General features: G+C 38.4%; 1 protein-coding gene across 5 annotated transcripts in view; it reads left to right on the forward strand.

The window, feature by feature from the left end:
* The first annotated feature begins 7,036 nt into the window (after window positions 1–7,036).
* Window positions 7,037–15,671, forward strand: part of TMEM67 (transmembrane protein 67) — a 45,272-nt gene continuing 36,637 nt past the window's right edge. For 3 of the 5 annotated variants that reach the window (XR_006544829.2, XR_006544830.2, XR_006544831.2), the window contains exons 1-6: window positions 7,037–7,321; window positions 8,953–9,041; window positions 11,164–11,257; window positions 11,971–12,070; window positions 13,011–13,080; window positions 13,177–13,251. Coding sequence is in view for 2 of the 5 variants with exons in the window: in XM_044928531.2 (XP_044784466.2) it covers window positions 7,096–7,321; window positions 8,953–9,041; window positions 11,164–11,257; window positions 11,971–12,070; window positions 13,011–13,080; window positions 13,177–13,251 (654 nt within the window). In the remaining 3 variants the exon portion in view is untranslated. The remainder of the gene's footprint in view (window positions 7,322–8,952; window positions 9,042–11,163; window positions 11,258–11,970; window positions 12,071–13,010; window positions 13,081–13,176; window positions 13,252–15,671) is intronic. The other 2 variants (XM_044928531.2, XM_006055175.4) reach the window with 1 other exon arrangement.

Consider the following 15,671-nt stretch of genomic DNA (forward strand, 5'->3'; position numbering starts at 1 on the left):
GTCCAGACTCTATGTGACCCTGTGGACTGTAGCCCACCAGGCTCCTCTGTCCATAGAATTTTTCTAGGCAAATATACTGGAGTTAGTAGCTATTTCCTCCTCCAGGAGATCTTCCTGACTCAGGGATCCGAGAAGTGCTCAACACATGTTTGGAAAATTCTCCACCAAAGAAGAGCTGCCTTTTGACTTCTCACCCCAGGCTCTCTTCCCTTGTGATTCTGCCTCTCTTAACTCTGTTTAAGGATTCAAATATACAATAGTCTGGGATACTCAAAATGATTTTCATTTCTGGTTCCAAACTCTTCATCAAGCCCGAGACCATCACACCCATTTTTGTTATACCTCTCTACCTGAGTAGGCAACTTGCTCAACATAATCAAACTACACTCATTTTCTCCATAAACTATTCATTTTGACCCTAGAACCTTCCTAACCTACCCTCTGTCTGCTCCCACTCTGACATGATTCAGCTTTGTAGGTAAGTAAGATCTAGACTTGCTGCCAACTTTCAACTCTAGATGATTTCCCTTCCAATTGTCTACTCTATCTTTTCAAAGAATTTCTTATTTTTACCTATGTTCTTTACTTAAAAAACTGATCTTACTCAACTTCTCTAATCCTTAGTCCCAGATTTCTGGATGGCTTCACTCACCTTTCTCTTTTCTTCTAGTCTGAGAAAGAATGACTCTCTTCCTATTACGTGATCCTTCTCCCAGTCTTACATCTAAGTCTTTGACCACTTCCCAGAAGCTCAAGAGAGTCAATTATTCCTTCTTTATTTTGAATCTCTCTTCTACTACTCCTTTACTTTCCTCTCCACTTATAGACATATTCTTCTTATCCTAAGAAAAAATTTAAATTGTTTTAGCTCAGTCCCTTCTTTTGCTTTCCTTTCATTGTCAAAATACTCTACATCTGTTGGTTACTCTTAATACTGCTCTGACTTACTTCTACCCTTATCACTGTAATAAAGCTGCACTGTAAAAGATAACTAATGATCCCCTAATTGCCAAATCCAAAGACTTTTTCTCCATCCTCAGCCCCTTGCCTTTCTGTAGCATTTATATTGTTAGGACACACAGCATTGTGATTAAGGAGCCCTGAGAGTTAAACTGCCATAATTTAAAGTTACCTCTGTAGATTGAAATCTTTGTATTTTGGTAAGTTTGAAAAATCTCCTTGTTGCTCCATTAATCTTCTATAAGAAGAGATGAGAATAACAGTATAGGTTTCATAAGGTTGTTGAGTGGATGATAATTTTGGTAAGGCATGTTGCAATGCCTATCTCATTATAGATGTTCAGTGAGCAATTGCAACTGTGTTTGAACTCACCCTTTCACTTTTGGGGGGTAAAGTTCTTCCTAAGCTTATTTAAACTATGTTCTTCTTCTCATTCACTTCTATGTATAACTCTTTAACTTCTTAGCTGGGTGATATTGGGCCTGTCTTTAAGCCTGATAAATGGAGATTATTACTTATTCATAAAAGATTGAAATGATGCATGTAAGAAGTTTAACTTTAGCATAACATCTGGCATTCAGAAAACACTGGCTTTCCTGACTAAAGAGACAGAGAAAATATCTCTGATTCAGTAACTTTCCTTCTTCTTGTCTTAAATCTGAATGTTGATTTCTGGCATAAGGCAATCACATGGCAACTAGGAGAGAAAAACCAAGAGAACTGCAGAGATGACCATCTGATATCGTTGAATAAACATCAGCAGCCTCTATGTCAGAATTTTCATGTTTGCTTTTGTTAAGCCATTGTGAACTGGCTTAAACTATGTGATTTTCTATTACTTGCAGTGAAAATATTCCTAATGATACAGCCCCAATTTATGCTTCACGGTTTTAGCTAACAGTCTTTCTGTTATCCTTCTAGGCAGTTTATAAAGATGAACCCAGAGTATCCACAGTTATTTCAAATTTAACTACATCTATTTTGAATACTTCTGCTACAAATAAACTCTCTATTTAGCTCTTTGGGAAAGATGTTTTTTAGGTGAAATGCCCGAAGGTCTTAGACAACCATATTTCCCCTGCCTGTGGTGTAAAATGGCAGTATCATCTTGTTAACTAAAGACAACAGGTTTGTCCTACATATACAATATGCCAGATTTTTTTCTCTAACTATTCCACAAAGAAGCCACTTAGTAGATTGAAAAGATAACAGGTTTTGGAGTTGGACAGATGGAGATAAAGTTTGGTTTCACCACTTCCTAAAATGTAACTTTTTCGATCTTCAGTTTCTTTGATTATAAGGTATCCAAAAAAGGGGGGATAATATTCCTGCAAAAGGTTATTATGAAGAGTTAACGTTTATGCTGCCAAGTGCTTAGCATAGTGCACAGTGTGGAACACAAATAACCTGCTCTTTTATTGCTTCAATTATATAGTAGACAGTGAGTAAATATCACCACTCTGAAGCCTCTTACAGAGCATTAAAAAAGATAAGTTAAAATTCACACATAAGAAGCTTTTGTAGATTAATCTCAACTATTCTAACCATACCCTTTCTGAGCTCCTTTTAACATTTGTACAGTCATATGTTTTTCAAAAATTATTTCAGATAAGTAACTTCTATTTCAAATTATAGACTCTAACAACATGTTAATTACTCAAAAACATTTTTTATAATGCCTATTTTAAGGAACAGCTTTCAGAACATATACCTCTTTCTGTCGTAGATATTAGTGACAGAATGAATGTTGGTCTTTTGCAGATGGTCACATGACAAATCAGATCAGATCAGATCATACCAGTCGCTCAGTCGTGTCCGACTCTTTGCGACCCCATGAACCGCAGCACGCCAGGCCTCCCCGTCCATCACTAACTCCCGGAGTTCACCCAGACTCACGCCCATCGAGTCAGTGATGCCATCCAGCCATCTCATCCTCTGTCATCCCCTTCTCCTCCTGCCCCCAATCCCTCCCAGCATCAGAGTCTTTTCCAATGAGTCAACTCTTCGCATGAGGTGGCCAAAGTACTGGAGTTTCAGCTTTAGCATCATTCCCTCCAAAGAAATCCCAGGGCCGATCTCCTTCAGAATGGACTGGTTGGATCTCTTTGCAGTCCAAGGGACTCTCAAGAGTCTTCTCCAACACCACACTTCAAAAGCATCAATTCTTCGGAGCTCAGCCTTCTTCACAGTCCAACTCTCACATCCATATATGACCACAGGAAAAACCATAGCCTTGACTAGACGAACCTTTGTTGGCAAAGTAATGTCTCTGCTTTTGAATATGCTATCTAGGTTGGTCATAACTTTCCTTCCAAGGAGTAAGCGTCTTTTAATTTCATGGCTGCAGTCACTATCTGCAGTGATTTTGGAGCCCAGAAAAATAAAGTCTGACACTGTTTCCACTGTTTCCCCATCTATTTCCCATGAAGTGGTGGGATGGGATGCCATGATCTTCGTTTTCTGAATGTTGAGCTTTAAGCCAACTTTTTCACACTCCATTTTCACTTTCATCAAGAGGCTTTTGAGTTCCTCTTCACTTTCTGCCATAAGGGTGGTGTCATCTGCATATCTGAGGTTATTGATATTTCTCCCGGCAATCTTGATTCCAGCTTGTGTTTCTTCCAGTCCAGCGTTTCTCATGATGTACTCTGCATATAAGGTAAATAAACAGGGTGACAATATACAGCCGTGACGTACTCCTTTTCCTATTTGGAACCAGCCTGTTGTTCCATGTCCAGTTCTAACTGTTGCTTCCTGACCTGCATACAGATTTCTCAAGAGGCAGGTCAGGTGGTCTGGTATTCCCATCTCTTTCAGAATTGTCCACAGTTTATTGTGATCCACACAGTCAAAGGCTTTGGCATAGTCAATAAAGCAGAAATAGATGTTTTTCTGGAACTCTCTTGCTTTTTCCATGATCCAGCGGATGTTGGCAATTTGATCTCTGGTTCCTCTGCCTTTTTAAAAACCAGCTTGAGCATCAGGAAGTTCACGGTTCACATATTGCTGAAGCCTGGCTTGGAGAATTTTGAGCATTACTTTACTAGTGTGTGAGATGAGTGCAATTGTGCGGTAGTTTGAGCATTCTTTGGCATTGCCTTTCTTTGGGATTGGAATGAAAACTGACCTTTTCCAGTCCTGTGGCCACTGCTGAGTTTTCCAAATTTGCTGGCATACTGAGTGCAGCACTTTCACAGCATCATCTTTCAGACAAATACTAAGCCTAAATATGGTTAATAAATTTATCTAAATTTCTTAGACATATTTTCCCACAGGTACTGAGAATATTATGTGTGTGTGTGTGTGTGTGTGTGTGTATTCTCCTTAATAGTAATAAGTCATCATTTTCATTACAAAGTTTGTGGGTTTTTGGAAAATTTGAAAGTCATATCAAGGTATACTGATGAATAAGGTGGTTTCAAAATATGCCAGTTTTATTGGGGAGGAAGGACAAAATAAAACAAACAGAATACAACAAAAGCAGAAATGAAATTTAATATTGAGAAACAGCTTCTTTTTATGACCCAGAAACTGGCTTTGAAGTTAATTCTAAAATTTTGGGGCCCAACAGCCTCTAAGAGTGCCCATTTTGAAAGACAAGTGTATATTTGACTTAAAAAATAGATTCCTTCTTTATTTACAACTGGACTAAAGATCTCATTTTATGAACATGATTTCTATGCTCAAAACAAAGAACATAGAAACACAAAAAAAGGTCTGTCAGGAAAGATCTTTTTTCAGTGAAGTGAAAGTCCCACTCTGCGATCCCATGGAGTGTAGCCCACCAGATTCCTTCGTTTATGGGATTTTCCGGGCAAGAGTACTGGAGCGGGTTTCATTTCCTTCTATAGGGGATGTTTCTGATCCAGGGATTGAACCCCGGTCTCCTGCATTGCACGCAGATTCTTTACCATCTAAGCCACCAGGGAGGCCCTCTTTTTCAGTGCTTGAGCCAGTTGTCCAACATTCAGTTCAGTTCAGTTCAGTTCAGTCGCTCAGTCGTGTCCAACTCTTTGCAACCCCATGAATCACAGCAGGCCAGGCCTCCCTGTCCATCACCAACTCCCAGAGTTCACCCAGACCCACGTCCATCAAGTCAGTGATGCCATCCAGCCATCTCATCCTGTCATCCCCTTCTCCTCCTGCCCCCAATCCCTCCCAGTGTCAGAGTCTTTTCCAATGAGTCAACTCTTCGCATGAGGTGGCCAAAGTACTGGAGTTTCAGCTTCAGCATCAGTCCTTCCAAAGAAATCCCAGGGCCGATCTCCTTCGGAATGGACTGGTTGGATCTCTTTGCAGTCCAAGGGACTCTCAAGAGTCTTCTCCAACACCACACTTCAAAAGCATCAATTCTTTGGCACTCAGCCTTCTTCACAGTCCAACTCTCACATCCATATATGACCACAGGAAAAACCATAGCCTTGACTAGACGAAACTTTGTTGGCAAAGTAATGTCTCTGCTTTTGAATATGCTATCTAGGTTGGTCATAATTTTCCTTTCAAGGAGTAAGTGTCTTTTAATTTCATGGCTGCAGTCACCATCTGCAGTGATTTTGGAGCCCCCCAAAATAAAGTCTGACACTGTTTCCACTGTTTCCCCATCTATTTCCCATGAAGTGGTGGGATGGGATGCCATGATCTTCGTTTTCTGAATGCTGAGCTTTAAGCCAACTTTTTCACTCTCCTCTTTCACTTTCATCAAGAGGCTTTTGAGTTCCTCTTCACTTTCTGCCATAAGGGTGGTGTCATCTGCATATCAGAGGTGATTGATATTTCTCCCAGCAATCTTGATTTCAGCTTGTGTTTCTTCCAGTCCAGCGTTTCTCATGATGTACTCTGCATATAAGGTAAATAAGCAGGGTGACAATATACAGCCGTGACGTACTCCTTTTCCTATTTGGAACCAGCCTGTTGTTCCATGTCCAGTTCTAACTGTTGCTTCCTGACCTGCATACAAATTTCTCAAGAAGCAGATCAGGTGTTCTGTCTGGTATTCCCATCTCTTTCAGAATTGTCCACAGTTTATTGTGATCCACACAGTCAAAGGCTTTGGCATAGTCAATAAAGCAGAAATAGATGTTTTTCTGGAACACTCTTGCTTTTTCCATGATCCAGGGGATGTTGGCAATTTGATCTCTGGTTCCTCTGCCTTTTCTAAAACCTGCTTGAGCATCAGGAAGTTCACGGTTCACATATTGCTGAAGCCTGGCTTGGAGAATTTTGAGCATTCCTTTACTAGCGTGTGAGATGAGTGCAATGGTGTGGTAGTTTGAGCATTCTTTGGCATTGCCTTTACATATTTCAAATCTGTGTTTTTTTCCCCTACTTTTTGGACAAGTGTATCTTGACAAATACATTATTGGGCTGTGTCCTTTAACATGAAAATGACCATAAGTTTTGTTGTAAATATCATTTAACGACTTAATGAAACAAAACTTTTAATTTGTGTGATAAAATCAGATATTTTCTTGGCTGCGGTTACCGATTTCGCGACTTCTGAAATTGATTTCACATCCCGCAAAGGGGTCGCTTCATAGTCTGAAGTCTGGTCGTGTCTGCCAGGCTACAGGGTTAGCTTGCCTCTAATTGATGCTTTTGAATTGCGGTGTTGGAGAAGACTCTTGCGAGTCCCTTGGACTGCAAGGAGATCCAACCAGTCCATCCTAAAGGAAATCAGTCCTGAATATTCAATGGAAGGGCTGGTGCTGAAGCAGAAACTCCAATACTTTGGCCACCTGATGTGAAGAACTGACTCATTGGAAAAGACCCTGATGCTGGGAATGATTGAAGGCGGGAGAAGGGGACGACAGAGGATGAGATTGGTTGGATAGCATCACCAACTCAATGGACATGAGTTTGGGTAAACTCCTGGAGTTGGTGATGGACAGGGAGGCCTGGTGTGCTGCTGTCCATGGGATCGCAAAGAGTCGGACACGACCGAGCGATAGAACTGAACTGAACCGAACCCATCCTTTCCCAGATAGCCAGATTCCTGCGGCTTTTCGTAACCTAGCAACCAGGCGAAGCAGGCAGACATTTCCGGAACACCGGGGCGCCGCGATCCAATCAGCTCTGCAGAGTCGCCGCTGAGGCTGACGGGCCGGGGGAGACGGCCTGGCCGCTGGCGTCTGCACCATGGCGACGGGAGGCCGCGGGCCTGTGGTTGCGATGGCCGCTGGGTCCACCCTGTCGTCTGCGAGTGTGACTCTGTTCCTCTTGCAGGTCCTCCCTCGCTTCTCACAAGCTCAGACCTTCTTTTTCCCTTTCCGGCAGCCGGAGACGTGCGGCCACAACCAGTACTTCGATATCTCGGCGCTCTCCTGTGTGGCGTGTGGCTCCAATCAGAGGCAGGATGCCCGAGGTGAGACGTCTCGGGACGGGCCCTGGCCAAAGGAGCAGTCCCGCCTTGATCCCGGAGTCGCTGAAACATCTTTTTTTCCCCTCCCTGCGGAAAGAATGTTTCAGAAAGGTTAACTGCCAACGCCTGAGAGGAGGGTCTCCTTGGAGGATTGAGGCTTAAACACACAACGAAGGAGGTTGGGGAAACCTTGAGTCAGCCACCCGCGAGGCCTCGTAATGAATTTCTTGGCTCCAGTCCCCTCCTCCTCATCAGGAGGCCTTTAGGGAGGCCCGTGGAAAGCTGACTAAGAGAGCGAAAAGAAGTAATCTTTGGGGTCGCAGAGAGTCGGACACGACTGAGCGACTGAACAACCACGATGGTCTGAGGTGCTAAGAGCAGGTGACAGGACCTGTTTGGCAAGGAATGCAAATTAGCGCTTGTAAACTTCGGTAGTTTTTTAAAAAATCTTCTCAAATTTAGAAATGTAGAGCTGGAAGGGACCTTAACCATTTATGGTCCAGCCTTCTCAATTTATGGATTAAAAAATGGAAGTTCAGATGAGGTCAAGTCTTCTTTGTCCTGTAAATTGGAGACAGGAAGAACTCCTGTATCTCTTTGCCCTCTTTCTCGACCTCTGTGTTTCCACTATACAAAATGTCCATAATAGTATAGATTTCCTTAGGACTTAGCCCTTTCATTGTTGAATATTACTAATACCCTCCAAAGTCTCTTTATATTAAACTTTTTTTTTTTCTTGAGATGTTCATCATTGGTCCTAGTTGTCCTTTGAAACTGCTCAGGATAAGACTTTGCCCATATTCTAAACTCTAGGATGTTTTTAATCTCAATTTGGTCACCCATAGTATTAACTTTCTTCCATCTTGAAATTTGATTTGTCTTTAAGTCATTGTGTAGGACAAGTCAGGCTTCTCAGGTGAGGAAGTAAGAAGAAAGCATTTCCCAGACTCATTCTATAAAATGTAAGGTTCATAGTCATGCACCCTGTTATCATAAGCATTCTACTACATGGATTCCTATTAAGTATCCACTTAATGCCTTCTTAGAGAATGCTGTCCTTACCTAGCCAGCAAGTTGAACAGTGACTATCTTACAAAGATTGTTTTAATCTTTCTAGAGGAAAACAGTGATTTATTTGAATCAAGATAACTTTCCTAATAAGATTTTGTTTTGACAGAATTTGAATTCAGTGAGTATATGTGTATGGTTGGGTGAAATAGACATGTAAAATCTCCCATAGCAGTTAGTCAGTAGTTTGGTTATTAGTTTAATATTTATAATTTAATAATTTATTTATGCTTGCACTTAAAATTATAGCAAACACAATACCTAGTGTATGCCAGACATATTGTAAGATGTAAATATAACACTTTTTATATGCTAATAATGACTAATTTAGTACTCACATTAACCCCACAAGGTACGGAAGTACTGTTCCTAATTGGAAGCCAAGGCAAAGAACAGTTCCTTGCTCAGGGTCACAAAACTAAGCAGCAGAATCAAGATTAGAACCCAGGCAGTACTGGCTCCACTGTCTTGCTCTTAGCTCCTGCTTCTCAAGATCTTAAGAGTTATTAAAATTTTCCTATCTTGGAATTTTATTTATCAAGGTCAAAATTGGCTCTTCTTTTTAGGAACTTCATGTGTGTGTCTACCAGGATTTCAGATGATTTCTAATAATGGAGGACCTGATATTACTTGTAAAAAGTGCCCAGAACACATGGTATGGAGTATTTATTTTTTTAAAAAATGTTACTGTAAAAAATAGCAAATATCATTATTTTTTAAACTGTAATTTAATGCTGTACTCTTTTTCCCACAGACTTTAAAATTATTAAGCCAGCTTTGTTTTTACTAGAGTAAATCTTGGGAAATCAGTGAAATTTTTTATACTTGGAGAAAATAGAAAGGTATTTTTAAAATCTGAAATTAAAAAAAAAGCCATGATAATTTGTTTATTTCTATTTCATAGAGAAACTACTTTATAAAGGAAAATAGATGAATGAATGATATATAGAGTGAGTTCAGTGTCTTAGACTTACTATGTCAACAGTTTTACATAATGATTCATGTTCATAATGATACCTGAGTGATGTTTATCAAATGCCAATTTCATCACTAAATAGATTAAATATCTGATGCTGTTTTATTAATCATTTCATTATATCATAATTTTTGGAAAATTAATGTATTAATAGTTACTATATATGATTCTTGATTAACAGAAATGTATCTTCCAATCATTTTGAATAATTAAGAGTCTTAGTGTGGCAGTTCTAACTTTCATAGTAATATTTCTTCTCTTTTTTTCAAAATGCACTATTACCTCTTCTCATTATTGTATTTAAAAAAATTTAATCTGGGAATTTAATATTTACCATTTGTCCTGGTTTATGACTAGTACTTATAGGTTTGATGATCATTTTCATACTTGATGTTTTTGGAAATATTGACCCTAGCTGAATTATGATGAGCAAAAGCTACTAATATGAAATGGTGCCAAAGCAGACTAATTTTTCAGTGATGTTACTAAGCTTGTGGGGCTTCCCTGATGGCTCAAGTGGTAAAGAACCCATCTACAATACAGGAGACACAGGAGATGCAGGTTCTGTCCCTGGGTTGGGAGGATCCCCTGGAGTAAGAAATGGAAACCCTCTCCAGTATTCTTGCATGGAAAATCCCATGGACGGAGGAGCCTGGCAGAGTACAGTCCATTGAGTCATAAATAATCAGATATGACGAAGCACGCACACACACACAACTGCTGCTGCTGCTGCTAAGTCATTTCAGACGTGTCCGACTCTGTGCGACCCCATAGACGGCAGCCCACCAGGCTCCGCTGTCCCTGGGATTCTCCAGGCAAGAACACTGGAGTGGGTTGCCATTTCCTTCTCCAGTGCATGAAAGTGAAAAAGTGAAAGTGAAGTCGCTCAGTCGTGTCCGACTCTTCGCGACCACATGGACTGCAGCCCACCAGGCTCCTCCGTCCATGGGATTTTCCAGGCAACAGTACTGGAGTGGGGTGCCATTGCCTTCTCCGACACACACAACTAAGCTATCATAATTTTTAAATAGTCCTATACGTATAAATGTATTAACAAATACAGGGGCATTTCTTGATATATCCATTCTTTTCAACCAAAACTTAGCATAATTTGTGTCATTGTTTTGTTATTACCATTGTTTTCTATTTATTTTGTTTATATCCATGTTTGTAATAAAATTACTGTATTTTTACCCCAGGTTTTTTTCTAAATCATGTAAGTCCAGTTTTGGATGATGTCATATTTTATCAGAAATCTTTACTAGTACAAATTATTAGTGGATTAAAAAAGATCTCAATTTAAACAACTTTAAGTATGTTTATTTACCATAAGATTCGTCTATTTTGGGTCATAACTTAATTGCTAAAAGCTAATTATTTGAATTTTTAAAAATTAGAATAATTATTTTAGAACAGGTAAGGCTAAACTATTAATTACCTATTTGTTGATTCAATACTGTTGAATTTTGTTGCATTTTATCTTGGTAAATTGAAAAACTGGATGACAATATTAATCATGGTAATAAAAGCTCATTTGAATTGAAAATCACAAAGAACTATTGCCTTTAGTTCTTAGTAGTTAATAGTAGTCAGTACATAGTTATAATGTATAGCTTAATGTTTGAATATAAGTACAAATTGTCTTTCCAGGAAATTTTTATGTAGCTCATATGTATATAATTTATTTACATATTGCCTACAAATTATACCCTATTATGACTTTTTAAACTCACGTGATCAATTAAGAAGGAGAACATTAATTAAGAAAGGGGAAATAATTTTTTTTTTTTTTTTAATTTAGAAAGGTGTTACTGAAGATGGCTGGAACTGTATTTCTTGCCCTAGTGGTTTAACTGCAGAAGGAAAATGCCACTGTCCCACTGGCCATATTTTAGGTGAGAAGTAGATTCTAGAATGTGTCCTTCTAGACTCTTTTTTTTTTTTTTTTCTGTTTTTAATGTATACATTGTAACCACAGGAAATATAAGTGGTATTTTTTATGTAGCTATTTCATAGGCAAAGACTGTTCTCTAGCATACTCTTTTCAGTTAATGGTATGATTAAGATCATACCATTTAGATCTACCTCATTCTTATTAATCCACTCCGTGGTATTTTATAACTTTTTGCTATTTTAAATATTTAGATTGTTTTCTAATTAGTAATGTTTTGATGAATATTCTTATGTACATAGACAAGTGTCTCTGTAGGTTAGGTATCTAAAAATGAAGTTATAGTATTATAGAGTGTGTGAATTTATAATACATACCACCAAAAGTCCTCTTAAGTTGAGAAACTTACCAGAAGTCTATGAAAATACTTGTTTCCCCAAAGCCAGTGTAACAGGAGTATGCAGGTAAGAGGAAAGAAATTTTTTAAGGAAAATATATTAATTTATTATGATGATTTGGAAATTTCTGTATTATTATTTTTTTTAATGTGGGAATGGGGAAGGCTTCACTTTTCAATACTTTATGTAAGGTGTTGACATACGTTTTGTTCTTACAAGGTGTTTTGAGAATTGGAATAATTACAAATGGGTTTTACTAAGTGTATAGAAGCTTATATATTGATTATGAATTACATCTTATTGTTTCTAAATTGTTTAGTGGAAAGAAATGTTAATGGAACATTGTTGTCTCAAGCAACTTGTGAGCTCTGTGATGAAAGTGAAAACTCTTTTACGGTAGCAAATGCTTTAGGAAACAGGTAAGCAGTATGCTGGGTGCTGTCTTCATTAATATCTTATTTACATAGAATTTGTGTCTTTCGTATCATATTCCTTAGGCTAGAAGTAGGCATTAACAGGTAAAGAAGCTGAGGTCCAAGAATGAGACAGAACAGGATTTAAATGGGCTTCCTTGGTGGCTCAGCTGGTTGAGAATCTGCCTGCATTGTGGGAGACCTGGGTTTAATCCCTGGGTTGGAATGATCCCCTGGTGAAGGGAAAGGCCACCCACTCCAGAATTCTGGCCTGGAGAATTCCATGGAATATATAGTGCATGGGGTCGCAAAGAAGATTTAGATCTTGTTTCTGTCTCTTGCTGGTTGTTTGACCTTTGTTTGTTAAGCCAGTGTTTTTATCTTCAGAAACAGGACATACCATCCACTTCATAGGCTGTTACCACAGCTCAGAAACATACTTTACATACCTAAAGTTTTTAGCTACTACAGAGTAAGTGCTCAATAAAAGGTAGCTATTTTTAGCTATTTTTGTTTTATTATTGATGTTATATAATTTGTACATAATCTATAATATATAGTGAAGTGAAGTCGCTCAGTCGTGTCCGACTGTTTGCGACCCCATGAACTGTAGCCTACCAGGCTCCTCAGTTCATGGAATTTTCCAGGCAAGAGTACTGGAGTGGGTTGCCATTTCCTTCTCCAATAATATATAGTATATAATAATAAATTTTATTTGCAATCTACTTAGTATTTTCTAGGTACTATATTTATATATATTATTGATTTTATTTATACCTTGCCTTATAATACAGAGTAGTGTATACTTTTGATAAGTTTACTTTATTGCAAGTAATTGCTTAGTTGAATGAATCTGTTCTAATCTATTAAGTTAGAAAGACAAGCTCTCAATTAAATTAGAGCTAGTTCATTAACATTTTAAAAATAATTTTTGTTGTATTGACAGGTGTGTCCGGTGTGAACCAATGTTCATTAATACCAGCAAGTCCTGTGCATGTTCAGAACCTAACATTTTAGTAAGGCTAATTACATTGATAATGTATATATTTTAAAATTGAATTGCTGATATTCTTACATAAACTATTTTTTTCTTTTCTTACTTATTTATGAAGACAGGGGGATTGTGTTTCAGCAGCACAAGGAGTTTTCCTCTACGTATGATTTCAACTGCACGTTACGGAGAGCTTGTGAGTATGCTTCAGTTTTTTTGTTCTACTAGTTAAGGATAGTTCTGCTTTTCTTCCTTTGGTAATTCATTTGGGGCTAAAATGAGCTTCAGTTCATTGTTTCCCAAATTGTCATAGGTTTGGCCATTAGAAGCCCTTCGAATTTGTTCCTATGTCTTTTGGACATAACTGTATCTTTATTGGAGCATTTCCTGTCTGGCACAACACGATTTCCAGGCTCATCTTATACTTTTCCTGCTTCGGTCCTGGAAACAGCTATTTCTCTAAGAAGCTCTTAAGGATAACATTTAGAAACAAAGATTACCATGCTTAGTATGCTCTCATTAGCAGATATATCTAGAAGATATATATACATATTATGTTTAAACATGTGTGTGAGTGTGTGCTCAGTTGCTCAGTCGTGTCCGACTCTTTGAGACCCCATGGGCTTAAGCCCACCAGGTTCCTCTGTTCGTGGAATTTTCCAAGCAAGAATACTGGATTGGGTTGCCATTTCTTACTCCAGGGGATCTTCCTGACCTAGGAATTGAACCCACTGCTCTTGTGTCTGCCACATTGGCAGGCGGATTCTTTACCACTGTACCACCTGGGAAGGCCACGCGTATACATACTCAGATCTATAACTATTTCTGTGTTTATCTTACTGTTTTATGTAATTTCTAAGAGAAATATCCAATCCTCTATAGTAATATATCAGACAGTCAATAAAGAATTTCCAAATATTTGAGTCAGTGTCTTCACATTCCCTTTCCCCAAAGACAATGAGCTTACATCTTGGTTTGCTTTCCCAACTTTAATTTTGAAAAATTTTTATTGCAGAAAAGTTAAAAAAACAAAACAAAGACAATGACTGTGCATGAATCTTTTACTAGTTTAACCAATTATTAATGTTGCCAAATTTGCTTTCTCTCTGTATATGTAAACATGCATACAAACACATACATTCATATTTTTTTCTGAACCACTTGAAAGTACGTTGTAGCTGTGTAACATTTTACTCCTAAATATTTTGTAGCTCCTAAGGAAAATGGCATTTTTCTGGTATCACACCTAAAAAGATTAATAGAATTATTTGATATACTGTTCATATCCAAATATGCCTACTTGTTTCAATAAAGTCTTTTATCCCTTCCCACTTTTTTGGCAAAGGGACCCAGGATCAGCAAAAGATCCCACATTGAAATTAAATCTCTTTAGTCTCCTTTAATTTAGAACAGAGATCTTTATCCTGTTTTGCTTTTTGGATTCTTTTTTTTTCTTTTTTTTTTCTTTTATGGTCATTGACTCTTGCAGAGTCAAGGCCAGCTTTCTTGTAGAGCATCCCAGAGTCTGCATTTTTCTCATTTTTTTCTTATGATTAGACTCTGTGAAACATCTTTTTGGGAAAATATGACATGGGTGCTGTGTATAGCCCATTGTATCATAACATGGAGCACATAATGTCAGGATGTCCAGTTATTGGTGATGCTAAATTTGACTGGCTGGGCATGCTGCTGTCTGCCATTCCTCCCCCTTGTAAAGGTGCTGTGACTAATAAGTTAGTCTGAGATTTTACTGTGAGACTATATACATATCCTTTTTAGCAGTCATTAATGAACCTTATCTGAATCAGTTATTAAATTGGTTATATCAAGATGGTTTCACAATTTTATTGTTCCTTTTTATATTTTTAAGTTAGCAATGCTCTATAGAGTGCTTTCTTTTCTCTCTGTGCTTTTTTTTCTCTTTAGCTTTACTGCAAACCCCTGGTATCACGAGTATGTTATGAACTGTCACTGTTATTCTTCTTTTCAAAGCTCAGTTTGGTTCAGTTCAGTTGCTCAGTCGTGTCCGACTCCTTGCAGCCCCATGGACTGCAACACGCCAGGCTTCCCTGTCCGTCACCAACTCCCGGAGCTTGTTCAAACTCATGTCCATTGAGTCGGTGATGCCATCCAACCATCTCATCCTCTGTCGTCCCCTTCTCCTGCCTTCAATCTTTCTCAGCATCAGGGTCTTTTCCAATGAGTCAGTTCTTTGTATCAGGTGGCCAAAGTATTGGAGCTTGCACTTCAGCCCCTTCCAATGAATATTTAGGACTGATTTCCTTTAGGATTGATTGGTTTGATGTCCTTGCGGTCCAAGGGACTATCAAAAGTCTTCTCCAACACCACAGCTCAAAAGCATCAATTCTTTGGCACTCAGCTTTCCTTATAGTCCAACTCTCACATTCATACATGACTACTGGAAAAACCATAGCTTTGAGTAGATGTCCTTTGTCGGCAAAGTAATGTGCTGTCTAGGTTGGTCATAGCATTTCTTCCAAGGAGCAAGTGTCTTAATTTCATGGCTGCAGTCATCATCCACAGTGATTTTGGAGTCCACAAATTAAAGTCTGTCATTTCATTTTTATTTCCTTTTATTTCCAACAATTCCATTGT

The sequence above is a fragment of the Bubalus bubalis genome, chromosome 15 (assembly GCF_019923935.1).
Source record: "Bubalus bubalis isolate 160015118507 breed Murrah chromosome 15, NDDB_SH_1, whole genome shotgun sequence".
In the NCBI taxonomy this organism is placed as follows: Eukaryota; Metazoa; Chordata; class Mammalia; order Artiodactyla; family Bovidae; genus Bubalus; species Bubalus bubalis.